This window comes from Ammospiza caudacuta, chromosome 8, assembly GCF_027887145.1.
Source record: "Ammospiza caudacuta isolate bAmmCau1 chromosome 8, bAmmCau1.pri, whole genome shotgun sequence".
Lineage (NCBI taxonomy): Eukaryota > Metazoa > Chordata > Aves > Passeriformes > Passerellidae > Ammospiza > Ammospiza caudacuta.
This window is the reverse complement of record NC_080600.1, coordinates 35,034,869-35,052,027: the sequence shown is the minus strand read 5'-3', so window position 1 is coordinate 35,052,027 and position 17,159 is coordinate 35,034,869. Positions and strand designations below refer to the sequence as shown.

General features: G+C 40.4%; 2 protein-coding genes across 2 annotated transcripts; one reads left to right on the top strand and one right to left on the bottom strand.

The window, feature by feature from the left end:
• Window positions 1-400: 400 nt before the first annotated feature.
• On the bottom strand, window positions 401-9,866 carry PARP9 (poly(ADP-ribose) polymerase family member 9). Its single transcript, XM_058809590.1, has 10 exons — window positions 9,792-9,866; window positions 9,380-9,419; window positions 7,824-8,653; window positions 6,267-6,488; window positions 5,974-6,186; window positions 5,155-5,215; window positions 4,337-4,711; window positions 3,377-3,522; window positions 2,502-2,667; window positions 401-1,311 (listed from the first exon to the last, which is right to left on the bottom strand). The coding sequence occupies exons 1-10, from the start codon at window positions 9,804-9,806 to the stop codon at window positions 1,025-1,027; spliced, it is 2,355 nt and encodes a 784-aa protein (XP_058665573.1). The 5' UTR covers window positions 9,807-9,866; the 3' UTR covers window positions 401-1,024.
• A 26-nt stretch (window positions 9,867-9,892) lies between these two features.
• On the top strand, window positions 9,893-16,647 carry DTX3L (deltex E3 ubiquitin ligase 3L). Its single transcript, XM_058809591.1, has 5 exons — window positions 9,893-10,098; window positions 10,560-10,786; window positions 11,996-13,489; window positions 14,166-14,383; window positions 15,665-16,647. Exons 1-5 carry the CDS (start codon window positions 9,921-9,923, stop codon window positions 15,732-15,734), a joined length of 2,187 nt encoding a protein of 728 aa, XP_058665574.1. The 5' UTR covers window positions 9,893-9,920; the 3' UTR covers window positions 15,735-16,647.
• Window positions 16,648-17,159: the final 512 nt, after the last annotated feature.

The window sequence follows — 17,159 nt, the reverse complement described above, 5'->3', positions numbered from 1 at the left end:
CATTAACAAATTATTTTGAAAAGTTTTATTGAATGCTAATTTCATCTGTGTTTTAGAGATCAGCAGGCTTTACTAGAGGAGGTTTCCAGGTACCTAAGTGCTGGACTGAATCCCCTTTTACACTGGAATTACTGTAACAGCTCTTGGGCTTTTTTGTGTATTTGCTTCAGGTCACTGCAGAAGCAATGTGGGGATTCCTGGCTACAAGGCTGACAGTGTCATCTTTAAAAGATGTTGATAAAGGTAGATTAATTGAAAAATAATTTCAAGCTGTAGCTTGAACCAGTTCTCTACTATTTTGTAACCTTTCAAAGAGATTGAATGCTGCTGAGAAATCTGAAGCTCATGTACAGTACAAATCACATTCTTAAGACTACAGAAAAATACAAGTTACAGATAGTGACATTCATACTTTTTATTTTGAATATGTGCATCTACAGTGCTTGAAGTAACTAATAAAAAATGTACAGCAGTCATTGTAAGAAATCATGAAGTATTGCCTCATGTTTGTCATAGCTGTATATAAATAGCATGTCCCTAAGCAGAAAACAGCTCTCATCTGCTGCATTCTCCTATCTTAAGTCAAAAGAAAACTTAAGGCTCAAAAGGCACAACCAAGATTTCTTGTGTTTCTCTGATATATATGCAATGTGTCAGATTAAGAAAATGCAGTGGAAGAATGAGAGCCTACACAAATATCAGTCGCAAGCTGAGATCACGTTAAGGAATAAAATAAATGATCAGGTATGTTAAATGCTAATGTTAAATGTTACACTGGACTTTGGAATGCTTTCCCTTCTGCTTCCATTCACAGGTAATTTTGTCCTAATCTCTTTAAGATGTTAACTTACTCTTTTGTAACAAATATTTCAGAGAGCTTTTCAGGAAGTACTCTGACCATAGCACACTACTAAGCAGAGCATCCTCTTAATTGTAAGTGCTAGACTTTGTTCTCAGAGGGTCTTCAGCACAGCTACAGTTCTGCTCTGTTCCCACTGAGGATCCTGCTTGTTTCCTCCAGGAGCTACAGTGGGGAACAAGTCAGCAAATACTGTGGAAGGGCTGCAAAACCATTGAAAATGACAAAGGTCTCAGGATAGTGGAAATTATCTACTAAACTGTCATATAATGGAAAGGCATTCCCACTCAGGGCTGGTGGCATAATACAAGATGGCTGGCCTGTAGTGTATTTGCCAATTACTACATCAGCCTCAAACACATACATTTTAGAATCCATTTCCCATGTAGCTTTATCCTTGGTCAGGTGCCTCAGGTTCTTTGTAAAGTAGATGCCAGCTCCATATTTTTGTTCTGGAAAGAGAAAGAAAAATTTTCAGAAGAGAAAGCACTTAGCAGTTGGTTCTTTCAGGGTGGTAGTTCCAAGAGACTGCTGCTTGATTCTGAGTTACAAGTGATGTGACTGCTCCATGTGTGCCATCCTTTTGGAAGTTAATTTTCATGGAGTGCCTCTGATGCTTGCACTGACCTCCCACTGAAACCATGAGCAATGACAGCTGATGGCCATTCCAGTTAACTGCTAACTGTTCAGATTTATCTCTCAATGCAGTGATTGAATCATCAAGGTGTAAAGGATTTATATAAAATAAATACATGACTCACACTTCAGTCATCATGTACAAGGGGCTCTGATGAACAATAAAAGGTAGCAAGATCTTGATAATGTAAACTACAAAAAAAAAGCTCTGAGATTTATATGAAAAATGTATCAAGTGGAAAAGTGCAAAGAAATTAGACCATCATCTTACTGCTTTTAAAGTTTGGAAATGTGCATGTACATTACACAGACAAAGAAAGGCAAATCTCCACTTTCTGAACAGTTTATTGCTTGAAATCTCAATTCTGCAATTGAGAATTCTGCAATGCAAAATACCACACACTTCACTTACTGCAGGATGAAGCACTGAATGCTTACTCTTTCCCTTTATGAAAGCATCTGTCTGCTACAATATTTCATGGATTCACAACTTTCCTCCAAGTGTACTTTACTCCAAATGGAAGCTCAAGCAGTGAAATCAGCTGCTGTCTCTGACCACACCTGATCTGAGCGGGGGCCCGGGCTGCATGACCCTCAGAAGCCCCTTCCAGCCACAGTGTTCTGTGATGCCCTTGAAGATGCTTTAGAGCACCTTGAACATGCTTTAGAGCACCAAGCTGCTGAGTGCATGTTTGCAGCAGTTACATAAGGACACTGACTTTCTTTACAGTGACACAACAAAATAATACTTGGACATGGAATCACGTGCACACTAATAATTCTGTCTAGTGTTTGGGCTAGGCTTGAATTCAGGCTTATCTTCCTAGAGCCTTGCTGGCTCTACAGTATCAGGAAACCTTACTATATATAACAAAGTAAGCTCATACAAATCTAAATACAAGTAAAAACAGTTCTTACTGAGGAATGCCATTTTTTCTAATTTTAATCTGAGTTTAGTATTCAGTCGCTGTTCATTTTGATTATAGATGCCAAAGGAAGTTGTTACCTTCTGGTGGAGAATACATCCTGTGAAATCCAGTTTGGCAAACTGAGCCACAGAACTCAGGAGGAACATTCTGGTACAACTTTTGAGTTGCTTTGGAGCTACCATCTACTTTTTTTTTCATTTGTTGGAATGCAGCAGATAGGAGTGGATTATGTATCTTTTCAATCTGTAAGATAAATAACAGCTTAGCATAAGCAGATGGAGACTAATTATGAAATCCATAAGTGCTTTTATTAAGGCTGTGTTCTTCAATGCTTTAGCCTTTGCTTTAGCCTATAAGCATTGACCACAAAGTGGACAAAGTATCTGAAGTGTGCAACTGATCCAAAGAAAAGAATCATACCACTAGCCCATGCCTCCCCCACTGAAATCACTGGGAATATTTCCTGGTGTACTTGAGTTGTGCTGAAGAGATTAGGTCCACCTCCTGTTCAGTAAAGCAGTGATACCCAAGAATGATTCCAGCTTTAACACATAATCACATCAGAACTCTGGCACATTTTTAGTGTCGAGCTCACAAAAAGAAAACAGACACTGAATTAGTGTCCTGGAACACTGTACTTAATTTACCCTACCAATCTCATTTCTCTAGAATTCTATAGAGGGGCATTTGAAGCATGAAGTATGAGGGAGAACATACAGTACAATTAAAAAGAGTTCTCAGAATTTAATCATTTTTTTGAGTGACTATTTGCATTACATTTAAAATACTATTAATTCAGATTAAAGACTGGATCTATTTTAAGGATGAGGTTGATTTGATCTTAACTTTTAAAAGCAAGGCATTAAAATAGGTAATTTTTTATGCTTATATGAAATATGTTAGTTCAAATATATGAGCTGAGATAGAGTTTCTCCATGAATATTCTCCTTACCCTGAGAACATGAAGTCCAGCTTTTTCAAACTCTTTCTGTCTGTCTTTAAACTCCTGGAGGTGGCAGTCTACCGGTGAAATCGGGATGTACTCAGTGGTACTTGACATGTGAAAGTCTCCTGAAAGCTGGCCTGCTTCTGCTTGGCCTGGATAAGAATAAGGGAGCAAAATTTTCATACACCGTAATGCCTGAAGCAAAGGCAAGGGAGGCAGATCCACTACTTTAGCTGGTGGTTTAATTAGGAACAAAGAATGTTAAATGTTCTCTGAAGTAATGTCAGAGGCTAATATTGAGAGGGACAAGCAGATACATACAAAAATGTATGTAAATGTATTCTGGTTTTCTGCATGTATTATAAAGAAACCAGGAGAGAAGAAACTAAAGAAAAGCAATTTATGATCTCCATGACACCTCTTCACAGCTGAGCTTTCAAATAAAGGTATCTATCTTAAATGATTATCAAAACACAAATTAAAACTGATCACTCAGTAGCTTTCTGTAATGCCATTAGTTCTATCAATTGTTCATGACAGCTCTGCAGAACAAGTCCACTGCTGAGCCCTGACACAGAGGTCCAGCTGTAGCCAGCAAGAGCTCAGCAAAGGTGTGTGTTAATGAAGTGCAAAGTTTGTAAATCTCCAGTGGCCTGGCTTTAGGGTGAAGGTATCCTGGAGGGAGCTCCACTACAGCTGGATATCCATCATGGCCAGCCCCTGTATAAACTGTGCCCTACTGGGAATGCTGCCAAGTGAGAGACCACAGCTAACAAATGGTCTTCCAGGGGCTCACACGGTGAAAGTACAGGGATATCAGTAATTAAAGCAATACTCAGTATGTGTGTGTGAACTGAATGTATCTCTGTCCCCTCTCAGCAATACAGAGATATCTTGCTTCATACTTAACCTTGTTTAGGCACTTATTTACTTAATTAGTGATTAGGCACTATTTACTTTACATACACATTGAGTAGAGCAGTTTCTCTTGTTCAGCCATAGCCTTCTCTTGCATACGAAGCAGTAATTCTTCAGCTGTGAGCACTGTATCAATCAAAACATCAGGAGGGCCCTGAAATTCCAGTTTTGCTTGTCCATCTCTCACTTCTTCTGACACACATACACTGGAAGGCTGGTGTCGAGAGAGTTCTGCAAACTCCTCTTTTCCAAAGCAAAAAATGTAGTTGTTTTTAATAACAGCATGGGAACCCTCCTGAATTTTCATTATTTCTTGGAGCCACGATTCTGCTGCTCCCAGTGCTGTGGGTGTGCACCCTCTAAGTTCAATCACAGGTTCACTGCTTGCAGGCTCTTTTGCAGTCTGACTGACTGACTCTGTCCCTGGAAGATATATATATATTTTTTAATACAAGTGCATTGAAAGAGAGAGAAGCTTTCAAGGGCTGACACAAATTCCTTCTTGTAATCCCAGCTGTACAGTGCAAGAAACACACTACTCTTCTGGTATGCTCAAAAAAGAGATTAGCTATGAAGAGGTAAGGTTTCCAGGATACACACACACACATGGAAAATTTATCTGCCTTTCACTAAATTGCTTCCAACAAATTAGGCAATGACAATGGGTTTTAAGTCTTAAAAGGGTCTGCCCAGTTCCATTCCTATAAATGTAAAAACACAAAGTGCTCATGAGTTTTTGCTTCCTCCTCTCCCCAAGACACATATGTAAATACTAAGTTCCCTATTTTAAAGGGAATTCTGTGATTACAGATTCTCAAATTGGGAGTACTCATTTACATGAAATGCCCTTTTTGTTTATTACTTACCCAAAGGATCACTGCTGTTTTCCAGTTTGTATTTTGCTGAATAAAATTTTCTCAGGACAACCTTGAAAGACAAAAGTTTAGGAGCAGTTTGCAATTTCTAATGAAATATGCAATTAATATCTTCAAAACACTGTTAGACAAGCAGTTTACACCCCCACCCCTGATTCTGAAATTGTTAAAACTGGCCTTTGTCAGCTTTTCCCAAAATGTTATTCTTGACAATATCAAATGCATTCCTGTTCTGCATCTCCTAAGGTAACACACCTTACACACTGAGTGGCACCTTTACTAGCTCCTTGTGGTTGTGGCCCATGTCATGCTACCACATAAGATAAAGGTGTTCATTACTTGCATTTTAATGCTGATGCATCTTTACTCAGTTTTAAAATCCAGACTATTCTCCTCCCTGTCCATTTGAAAAGCTTCTATTATGTTAGCTCATATATGTTGATAGTGTTTTGCCTTCAGAGCTCCATACAAAAAACCAAAACCGACTGTAAATATTTCCTGAGGAGGAATGCTTGTTCCTTAATGAGTTAAGAGTAGACTCTTTCTTATACATTCACTGACAGACATGAGAATTTTAAAGCTCTCTCCCCTTTTTATCAGACTACAGGCTGCAGACTTCTAGTTTAGTGAGGAGAAAGCAAGTATTTACAAAGACTGAGTATCTGTTAATGAGAGTAATAGTTTCACAAAGGGACCTGCTGCTCACAATCGTTGTTAGTACAGAACAGACTATCCTCATTTTTAGTCATCTATGGAATACTTTTAGAGTTTTCTGACTTCCTTATGGGTAGTTAACAACAAATTGGTTACCTCATAGGCAGCACGGTCACCTGGGCAAATGACAAACTGCACTTCTCTCTTCTTCTTAGGATATACCCTGGCAAAATTTAAAACTGCTTCAATCATGGTGTCTGCCACTGTGTCAACAGGCAGCTTTGGTGACCAATTTATTGGAAAAGACACTGAGGGACATGAATATTCCTGAAAGTGACCCAGGCATCTTGTCACTGCATCCTTCAATTCCTGCAGGAAAAACAAAGTCTTTCAGTCCTCACATCACCCAACATGAAAATCCACTGAGATCCAAAGTAAGTGATCATCACCTCAAGCTGTAGCACCGGGTGCTGGTACTGCAATAGCACATGCAGGACAAAGGTAGAGAGCAGCTGATGGCTTCCCATTATCAGGGGCTCCTTAAAACGTGTCTGATGTCGAAGATGATGATGAACTTCCTTCAGAAAAGCTGGATCCTCTTTTTCCAGCAGTCTTGAAGATTGAGAGGAAAGCCCATCCCTGGCATTCATGAGGTTAATAATAGCTGTATTCTGCAAGGAAAGAGTGCAAATTTCAGTGTACTACAAACTGACTATTTGCAAGCCTTGCTATTATAGAGAGCATTTTTTCTAAGCACAATTCCTGTACAGATGCCTGACTGCCACAGATCAGCTGCTTGAATTTTCCTACTACTTACTACTAGAGCACTGGAACACATCAAAGTATGCACTTTGCAGTGGCAGTTCAGATACCAACAGTGTGCACAAAGCTGTTCCAGTCATCAAGAGTGCACTGAACAGAATTATTACTCTCACTATCTAAGTGACCCACGTGCCAGTTATCAGCAGGAGAGAACTATGGATGTGGCTGTCATCCCAGCCTTAGGGTAGCAAGGACACATCACCAAATCGCAGTGGCAGTACACATAAGGGAACTGCAAAGCTGTGATTGTTTCCAATACAAATTGTTTCCAATGGAAAAAGCAGATTCCCATAGTAGGTGCCCTGTATTTAAAATATCAAAACTACAAAAAACTTGTTTACAGAATGTTGATAACAGCAGTAATTGTTCTAACCTTAACTGTTGAATATTATCTAAAGACACAAGAACATGTTTTCTTCATGGTCCTGAGGGCATGTGCATCTTTCAGTGCTGTAGAATTGGTTAATAAAATTCCCTGCAAGATCACCTTTGCAATCCTTTGTTCTTACACCAAAAAACCAAACTTCCTTTTAAATTATGACACTTCTTTAAAATAAAAATGTATTTATTTTTAAGATATAGTATTTGCTAAAAGTAAATGCCATTCCTGTGATGTACCTTGCAGTCTAAGAGAGCTCTGTTGAATTCCTATGACTGAGGTCATCTATTTTGCATCAGATTTTCTAGCTAAAAAGTTAAACAATTCAAGTAATGCTCTATTTAAAGGTAAGGTGCACATCATCTGTGTAAGTTATTTTCTGCTGTTTCAGTATTTGCTGAATAATTCCAGTAATGGAGTTACAAGAACATAAATTATAGGAAAAAAAGCAAGGCAGGAAATAAGAGACTACTTCTATGGAGTACATTATAAAATGTGAACTCCTACATAATTAGAAGATAAACCTTAACAGAGATGAATTATTAAATCCTTCAGTCTTTAGCTGCTTCCTGTTATAACAGCACGTATACAATAACAAAATAAGAACATTTCAAAGTTCAACACCCATTTAGACAAAAACCAACTCCTTGCTACTATGATTTAATTACCATGTGTAAATTCTCGTCAAACTGAGAATAAAACCATTTAGTGAACTGATACAAAATGTGTTCTGAACTCCTGGGCTCCAAATCCTGCAAAGACTTAGAGGCAGCACCATGTTGCACAAATGACAGGACAGACTCACCTTCAGATCTTTGGGGTGCTGTTCTATGATGCGCATGCGAATGTTTTGATGCACGAGGTGAGGTGAGCTTAGTGCAGCTGGCACAGTGTCTTCAAGTGAACTGGTATCACCCAGAAACTCTTCACAGGCCTTCTTTATTGCTGCCACTGTAGACTCCTCAATGTTCACCAGGCGGATTTCCCTGAGACAGCCTGGTAGATTTGTCTCAACAAATTCCTTTACAGCCATTACAATCACTTTAGAACACAAATCAATTGGGAAGGCATAAATACCTGAACTCACTGCTGGGATAGCCACAGACTTTAAATCTCTTCCTGGAGCACTAACATAACGCAGAACATTCAAAATAGCATTGTGAAGTAGATGACAACATCTTTCCTTTTCACGAATATCCCACCTTGGACCAACTGCATGAATAATTTTCTTACAAGGAAGCTTCCCTCCACCTGTAACTGCTATGTCACCAACTTTGACTTCTCCATAGCTATGAACATAAAGCTTGCTTTCCTTTTCTATTTCTGGCCCTCCAGCTTTCACAAGGGCAAGAGCAAGACCTGCTGCATGTTCAAGATACCCATTGGCTGCATTCACCACAGCATCGACCTTGTGTCTCGTGAGATCATCCTTATAAACACAAACGTCAATGCCCGACTTTACTTTTTTCCTGTATACTTCACCAGTGCTTTTTGCTGCTTTTCTGAAGGCCAATGTACAAGCAAACCTTTTGGAAACGAGATTATTTAGACAGTTTTCTCTTCTCTTAAGAGCTTCATAGGCATCTTTACTGATGGGCATCATCAAATTGACCTCATCCATTATGATGTTTGACCCTAGGACACAGAATATAAAGTGAAATAGAAGGTATTACTATCAAAACATTTATTTTTATCTAGGAGTGTGGTTTATAGCTCTCAATTTTATCCTACTGTCATTGCTAAACAATATTTTTTTACACACTCTAATCTTTTCTCTCCCCTTTTCATAGGTTTAGAGAATCCAAGGAGGTTCATTTAACTGTGCCACAGAAATCATATACTGAGTTTTAATTCTGTGAGTCTATTAGTCTGCACTTAAAGCCCACAAGCAAATTCCTTCTTTGTATGGAACTTCGTATGAACTCAGAAAGGCTTTTAAAAGCACATTTTAAGGAACAGTTTTTACAGTATTACTATGGCTATAGAGCCCTCTCCTGGCGGATGTCAGCAGTACCATACTACAGCAGTTATGTTAATTAGTTTAAATGAATTTGTGTGAGTTTAGTTGAACTTTCCTCCGGGGTATACTACCTGCTTGTAAAAAGTCAGACGTTTTGCACTTATAAAGTATACATGCTGACTCATTAAAAGACTTCTGAGCTCTTGCTTTTAAAAGAGAAATGCAAGAAAGTCCTGTTGAAGTAATTAATAATAATGTTGATTCACAACCGTGTCTATTTCACATTAATTATGAATTTCAGGTTGCTTTTGGCTTTTGTTTTCCAGTTTGCTGGCAGTAGCTGTCAGTTTTCAACTTACATAAAAGTACACACTCCACAGATGGCAAAACGAGAGGCTTACCTAAAGCGGGCTTCCCTCTGAGGAAATCTGAAACGTAACTCTATTGTAACAAAAAGAGAAAAAAAGGAAAAGAGAAAGTAAATGTTACAAGCAATAAAGTACGTGAGCTGCCTTCCTACAAGAGAGATTCTGTTGCATATCAAACCAGCACCAGTTTTCAAACATCTATACGAAGTTTTCTAGTGTTTAAAGCGCTGCTGGGAGCTGCGGGAGCTCTGTGGGTGAAGTTACCCCCAGATTCCTGCAGCTCCGGCTGACTCAGGGTGAGAGGCCGGGCGGAGCCATTCCGGAGTGCCGGGCCACAGGACGGGACTGCTGCGTTCCCCTCAGCCCCGCCGGGAGCTCCCGCCGCCCCCGGAGCCCTGAGGCAGCCGCCGCCCCGGGCCCCTGTCCCCCTGCCCCGCTCCTCTACCTGGACGACCCCCATCTCGCTCAGGGCGGATCCGCAGCGCTCGGAGCTGCGGGCGGAGCGGCAAGCGAAAGCGAAAGCGGGCGGCGGAGCGGCAAGCGAAAGCGAAAGCGGGCGGCGGGGCGGTGTGGGATGATGGCGGCCGCGCCGCTGCTGGTGCGGGTGAGCCCTGCGCCCGCCACCGCCGACAAGGCGATCAACAAGCTCCTGAAATACTTCCAGTCGGGAAAGCGGTCGGGGGGCGGCGAGTGCAGCGTGAGCCCGGGCCCCGAGGCCGGCACCTACTGGGTGGACTTCTCTAAGGAGCAAGGTACGGGCCGGGCTTGGGGGCGGCTGTGAGTGGACTGGAAATGGCTGCCAGGCACCATTTAGTGTCCCTGGGCTGGGCGGCTCTGGGGCCGCTGGTGACCCTCACGTTTGCAGGTAACTTTATCAGCCCTATCTGCCTTTGTCCAAATTCAGAAAGGGTCTCATTAATGCATATAAATATCCTAAGGGCGTGCCAGACTTTTCGGTGGTAGTCAGCCACAGGACAAGGAGCAGAGGGCTTAAACTAAAACACAAGAAATTTCACCTTAACATGAGGAAGAATTTCTTTACATCGAGAGCGGCAGAGCAGTAGGACAGGCTAGCCAGGAGGGTCGTGGCGTCTCTGTCTCTCGACACGTTCCAGATGACCCTGCCTTGCTCCTGGAGTTGGGTGGGATGATCTCCAGAGGTTCCTTCCTGCCATAACAGTTCTGTGATTCTGTCATTCTGAAATTACCACAGATAGGAAGCGTGTGGAATCCCGCTCAAAGCACACCTTGGAATTGGATGCAAGATGCTGCGAGATAGTCATCCTGCCGGGAGAAGGGGCCCCGGGCAAGAGCCGGGTTACAGCGCACACCTCTGCCAGCCACAGCAAAGGCACTGCCGGCCCGCCCCTGCCCCAGCAGCAGCAGCAGCGGGACAGCGGTGCCTATGGGGCCACAGCAAAGGAAGACCTTACCAAAAAGGTGCATCAGGAACAGCAATGTCACAACCTGCCCTGCTTGTAGTTCCATTAGTTCTTTATGTTGCACTTAAATATTTTGTGCCAAAAAAAAGTCAATTATGTGATCTTAGATAATGAAACGGGCGCCAAGAGTGATATTTGAGTGCCGGAGCAGAGGTCAATCTACACATGTTTACAGGCAGCATGGTTTCCAGCCTGACTCTGGCAGGTGCCAGCCACTATTCCCCAAAGCACCACTTGGCAGATTTCAGGGGTAGTATGCACCAAGGGCTGCTCTCAAAAGGTAGAATAATTGTCTGAGATTTGGGTCCTTTCCACCTGCACCTACTCTTCCACCTACCTTTCACCTACTCTTTCCAGCTTTCCACCTACTCTTTCAACATGGTTTGCACCTTGTTGAAATTACCTAATTATCTCCATCTCTTCAGCATTAAAAAAGTCTGCTGTGATGCGATGTAGCACCGCAAACATGATTTCAGACACTTTGAACTAAAAGTTACACAGGAAAGATCAGCTGTGTTTAGTGATATGGGATAGGGCAACGTGGTGTGGATGTGGCTCTACCAAGACACTGATTTCTGGCTCAGAGGGCTTTAGCCTGTTTTGCTTGGTAACACAGGTGTAGCTTTTGAAGTATAGCATGTATTAACATAGTGTTTACCTGGCATCTATACTGCAGATTTCCCTATCCTGCTGTCTGTGTGAAGTACAGAAGGGAATGTGTTCATTATTATTTTTCAGAATCCTGTTTTCTGCCCTAACTCTTGGAGTTACTAAAGCATGACTTCTGGGAAAATTTTAAAGAAAGATAGTGAGTGAAAACTAGAGAGTCTAATATTAATAAGAACAATGAAATATAACTTACAAGTCATATTAAAACATGTTGTGTCTGTGTAACCTCGCTCTAAGGGGATAGACATTATTTTGGGTCTCAGTCTCAGCCTAAATAGCAGAGTTACTGTCTTTCCTCCTGCAGTGCTGGTGACATTAGGGCATTTCATTTTTGCTCCTGACTTAGAAGCAGATTTGTGCTATTTGCCTGTTTGTACTGTTAGTGTATGTGACATAAAAGAAATACTGTGTGCAAACTTGTTTGTAGTAATCTGGCACTACTGGCATGGACAGAGCTTCTCCCTGCTGAAAATACAGAAGTAGCAAGCAGAGAACCTTAGACAAAACTAATGTTGATGTGTTCTTGTCTTTTCTGTAGATATTTCTTACAGTATCTGCTACTTTGAATACCAGTATGTTCACTGAAGACCAAAGGGAGAAAATTACCATTATGTGTCCAAACTTAAAGAGAGAAGGAAGCCCTGGTGTGGATGGCTCTGAGAAATTGACAGGAGATTTTACAGATATTGAAAAAGCTTATCACTACTTTGAAGATATCCTTGCAGGCAAAGACCCAAACCAGGATTTTTCACATTCTGAATGTAAGAATGGTTTGAAAGACGAAAATGGCCTGAATACTGAGGAAACAGTTGAGTTTACAGTTGTGACAGCTCTCTATGAATATTTTATTCATACCCACAAAGAGGAAATCAAAGAACTACACGAAAGGTTTGGAGCATGTATAAGAAGTAAAGGTCACGATGAGCATAACACATTCATATATATTTCTTCCAATCAAAGTCCTGCATTGTTACAAGCAGCTAGTGATTCTTTTATCAGAACTTTCCAGGAAGCTACAAAAGATCTGACACAGGAAAAAGTTCCCATAACTAAGATTGACACATTAGAAGAGACAATAGTAAAATTAAATAAAAAGTTTAGAAATCTTCTTGCTAAAGAGGAAGGGAATCAGTTGCTACTCCGAGGTCCAAGGACTGAGATTTTAGCTGCCCAAATATTTCTAGCAGGGGAAGGTGAGAACAACCAAGCTGAAAAGAATATGAAAATATCATCTCAATGGTACAAATACAGGGATGGAATTGAAGTTGATGCTTTGGTGTTTAAAATGTTGGAAACCATACTAAGCAAAGAAATTGAAAACATAAATGGCAAATTTGATACACTGGTAGAAATAAAAGAGAAGTCATATGGCCAGAAGGCCATAATATTTAGGCCTAAATCTGAAACTTCTGATATGTCATCACATGCTACTGAAAGTTTTATCAGTGCATTTCAGAGTGCCTCTGCAATGTTAAGAGAAAAAGGCATCAACGTGAATCTTTCAGAAGATCAGAAGAAAACTTTAAGTGTGCTGCCTAATGCTAAGAAATTTGAAGATCTTAATGTAAAACTTCAGAAGAATGAAGTTGCTGAAAAGTACATGAAGTCCCTTCTTAACACTGAAGGGACACAAACTAGAAATAGAGCACCACTGTCCTCTGACCTCAGCTCTCAAGAAGCTACAGGAGCATCTAAGAAGTCCAGTGTTAGGCAAAAGAATAACCTTTCTTCTGAAGGACAGACTCAGGCAAAGACAGAAGAAAAAGAAGATGATGAATGTCCAATTTGTAGGGACAAAATTGAAAATAAAGAAATATTAAAAAAGTGCAAACATGCATTTTGCAAAACTTGCATTGACAGAGCCATGGGTTATAAACAAGCTTGTCCAGTTTGTAATACTGTCTGTGGAGTCCTGACAGGAAACCAGCCAGAGGGAACAATGTCAACTAAAACAATCAGTTCGTCTCTTCCTGGTTATCCCAGCTGTGGCACCATTGAAATTGACTATGTTATGAGTGGTGGTATTCAAACTGTAAGTATGCTTAAATATTTCTTAAAGATATTTTTCCCACAACAAAACCAATATTGAATACAAAATTAATTTTTTCCCATTACTTGAATGCATGTTCAGGGAGGACATTTCTTTATTTTGTACAAATCTGCAAGTGTTTAATTCAATATTTTTGGGCATGATTAAGTAAATACAGTAGGAATAAAATAGTCAGATGATCAGCCTCCATTTTATATGCAGCAGGACAGAGATGCCTGTCTTTAATTTGTACAGTGGGAGTAAGTGAACTGAAATCTATGCAGTGATATCACATAGGCAAAGTGTAGTGAGAATTTCTGGGATGTTCTCTTTGCTGTGGACACTAATGGACAAAAATGAATAGTGGGCTGGTTTGGTGAGAGCTTTCCAGGTGAGATATCTCCTTATGTTATTTGCCTGGATTTGTGACTAGGACTGAGAATGGAGTAAATTAAAAAAGTCACAGGTGCAGCACCATGCATTTGGGAGAGAAAAGAGGGAAAAACAAATTTAAAACTAGCAATGGGTGCATGAGTGATGACAAGAAAGTGTGAATGACATTTGTATGAAATAAAGTATCTAAAAAGAAAAAACTCAGAATTAGTTATCAGTCATGCTATCTCCTTCTGAATGATTTATGACATACAGTGTGGGTTTGTTTTGTTTTTCTACAAAACAGAGCAGCCACCCAAACCCAGGGCAGCGTTATGGGCCAGCTCACCGAAAAGCGTATTTACCTGACAATGAGGAAGGGCGAGAAATTCTGCAGCTCCTCAGAAGGGCCTTTCAGCAGAAATTGATTTTCACAGTGGGGCAGTCACATACTACTGGTGCACAAAATGTTATCACATGGAATGATATTCACCACAAAACTGCCATTGATGGAGGACCTACCCAGTAAGTAGTCTTGTCTTTATGCAATACTGTTGTTACTCAGATGTGTCAGGAAGACTGCCTTGAATATCTTCCACATTTAGAGCTTTCAGATTTTGTCACTAACAGAGTGATTGTGGAATGCCCTATGGATCCAGATGTTAACCACCTTCCCCTATTTGGACAGTTGGAACAAGGATGAGCTTAGTGTTCTGCTGCCCCTCAGACTACTCATTCACCAATGAATTTGTAAGGTACTTAGTTAACAACTGCTTTGATTAGAACCTACAGGACAACAAGCTTTTGATGACACCTAAGGTTGGATTCCTGATGTATGCCTCTCCTGTTACCTGCTGTTCTGCACCAGGAGGTGCTGGTCCTTTATGATCCTGGTAAAGATGGCACTCATCATGTTATAAAATGTGATTTGAAATTCTGCTTAACAGAGCTAACAGCAGGAAATGAGATTGTAGTGCAGATATGGTCATGTCCTTTTAGATGCTAGGAGCCAAGAGTTGTGCAGCACTTGGTGGGTCAGAGCACAGGACACAGTGCCAGCCCCAGCCATGAAAAGGGTTACCCCATTTTGGCCATTCAAGCTGTCAGAGGATTTTCTGAGTGGGTAGATGACTGCCCTATCCAGTATTTCTTGAGGATTTGCTGCACTTAAATGAAAGGAGCAATCACCAGGACAGAGTGTGAGCTGCCTGCAGCAGAGACAAGAGGGAATCTTGGACCAGTCCTTTCAAACATGTTGCAGCCTGTAAGGGGTAGGTGGTGTCTTGCAAGCTCTAAAGGCTCATGTCTAGATCCTCCTGACTGGGCTAGGATCATTAAAAGAGCAAAAAATACCAGTTTTTCTTTACCCTTCACTCTGTGCAAGTCCTCTCTCTTGCTTATCACTTGCTTCATATGCAGTTCTGGTGTTGCACTGCTTCAAGTCCAGAGGTGCCATTGTCTTTCTGATTTGAAGGCTCACTTGGATATGCTTCAGGTCTGATTTTCTTTTTAAAAGATATATACCCAAACACCCTATCATTTTGAAGGGAGACCCCAGGCAGCTTTGAAAATCAAGTTCTTAGTATCAATTTGGACAACAAAATGTAGCAGCTCCTTAAGTTTGTAGCTTTATGCTGTCTGTATCGTTTCTGTGACTGGCAATATGGGTCTGTTTCCTCTCTAGGGCAAGAACTGCATAAAATTTGGGAAGAGATTTCTGAAAAGACTTTGATGAGATGGTTTTGTAGAATTGTCAAGTGCTTCATTACAGAAATAGCCCAAACAATTCTTCTCTTCTTCTCCTAGGTTTGGTTACCCAGATCCTTCTTATCTGCAGCGTGTTCGATCAGAATTGAAAGCAAAAGGAATTGAATAAGAAAATCTATCAACTCTTAAGTGCAATGACTAAACAAACATACAGCAGTTAATGTGCTATTCAAGCTCTGAGGGAAGTTGCTTTGTTTAACTACCTACCTAAATTGCTTGTATTTCACAATTAGCTAAGAAAAGTAATCTTTTCTCATCAAACAATATATGTTCTTTGCACAAATCATTTACTTCCTATATATGTAGCCTTTACAAAATTTGGCTCTTGGGAGTGTAGTATCAGTACTGTTTGCACTTTGTGTATCTTGCTTTACTAGCAAATCTAATTGGCCCTTTTCCCCACAACTCTCCAGTCTGATTTCCAAAACCCCTTAGATCTACTACTTTTATTAGATGAAACACTTTTCTTAGTTTTGCTTTATGATGTCTGCCAGCATGGCAGGCATCATGTAACCTAATCTAATCTAAATCTAAAATTTGTATGCAAATTTGTATGCAAATATGTAATCTAATCTAAAATTTGTATGCAGCTATGACAGTGTTAGCTGTGATAAGGTTATGGACTTTTGCTTCTTTTCACGGTAGAAATTGCCTTAGTGATTTGAGTTTTGCATGTGAAATTAGCCATGGATCATGTACAAGTGGGTACATGGATGCTCAGCTCTGCAGAAGTGCTGAATGCTGAGAGCTGTGTTGGAGCTGTGGGAAGTAACAGTGTCTGTGTCCATATCTGACAGCGGGCTCCTGGTTCTGTGCCTGCCATTGTGCTTAAACTTAACTACAATCTTAAAATCACTTTTTCAACTATAAAACTGTATTCTTTCAATTGCATCCAATATAGGTTTAAATTGTATCATAAAGATACTCTGCAGTGCCTAAATAACCTGCTGATTACCTGTGTGGTGGTATGTCACACAGACATGATTTTTAGTAAGTTGAACCGTTTCTCTAAGGCTACTGAGGACAACTAATAAAGAAAATATAAAAATACCATGTGTGTTTCTTCTGAACGGGTTTTTCCTCCTTTTTGCAATACATATAGCTGTGTATATGTTTTAGATTTAGGAGCTTCCCTTCAACACCATGTTTTGGGGCAGTTTGGACTCCATGCCACCCCCCATTTTTAAAATCTATTACTTTATTTTTTTTTATTATTTTAAGATTCCCACACTGTGAATAGGCACTACAACTTGCCACCTTGACTTTCAGGTTTAGTAAGAATGGGCACCATTTGGTTTCCATGTGGGTTGGAATGTCTTTCCAGCCCTGGTTTTGTGTTACTGTGTTTGTTTTAATATTTTACATTATTCCATGCAGTAAAATAGCAGAGGATGAAGTAAAATACCAACACTCCAGTTGTTTCTAAGTGACTGAGCTTTTCTGCACACAGAAACAAGCTGTCACTTGGGACAGTTCATTAGGAAATAACAGAGAAATAAGTTGCCCACCAAGAAACAAAGGCATCCCCATGAGT

What these genes read in the sequence shown, in the direction of transcription:
- PARP9 (XM_058809590.1), bottom strand. An exon ending in CAGAGGGAAGCCCGCTTTAG is followed by an intron (nt 8,654 to 9,379) that starts GTAAGCCTCTCG and finishes TCTGTGTCCTAG; the next exon opens with GGTCAAACATCATAATGGAT. An exon ending in CTGGACTTCATGTTCTCAGG is followed by an intron (nt 2,668 to 3,376) that starts GTAAGGAGAATA and finishes TTTATCTTACAG; the next exon opens with ATTGAAAAGATACATAATCC.
- DTX3L (XM_058809591.1), top strand. Translation starts at nt 9,921, where the DNA reads ATGATGGCGGCCGCGCCGCTGCTGGTGCGGGTGAGCCCTGCGCCCGCC. An exon ending in GGACTTCTCTAAGGAGCAAG is followed by an intron (nt 10,099 to 10,559) that starts GTACGGGCCGGG and finishes AAATTACCACAG; the next exon opens with ATAGGAAGCGTGTGGAATCC. An exon ending in TGAGTGGTGGTATTCAAACT is followed by an intron (nt 13,490 to 14,165) that starts GTAAGTATGCTT and finishes TCTACAAAACAG; the next exon opens with AGCAGCCACCCAAACCCAGG.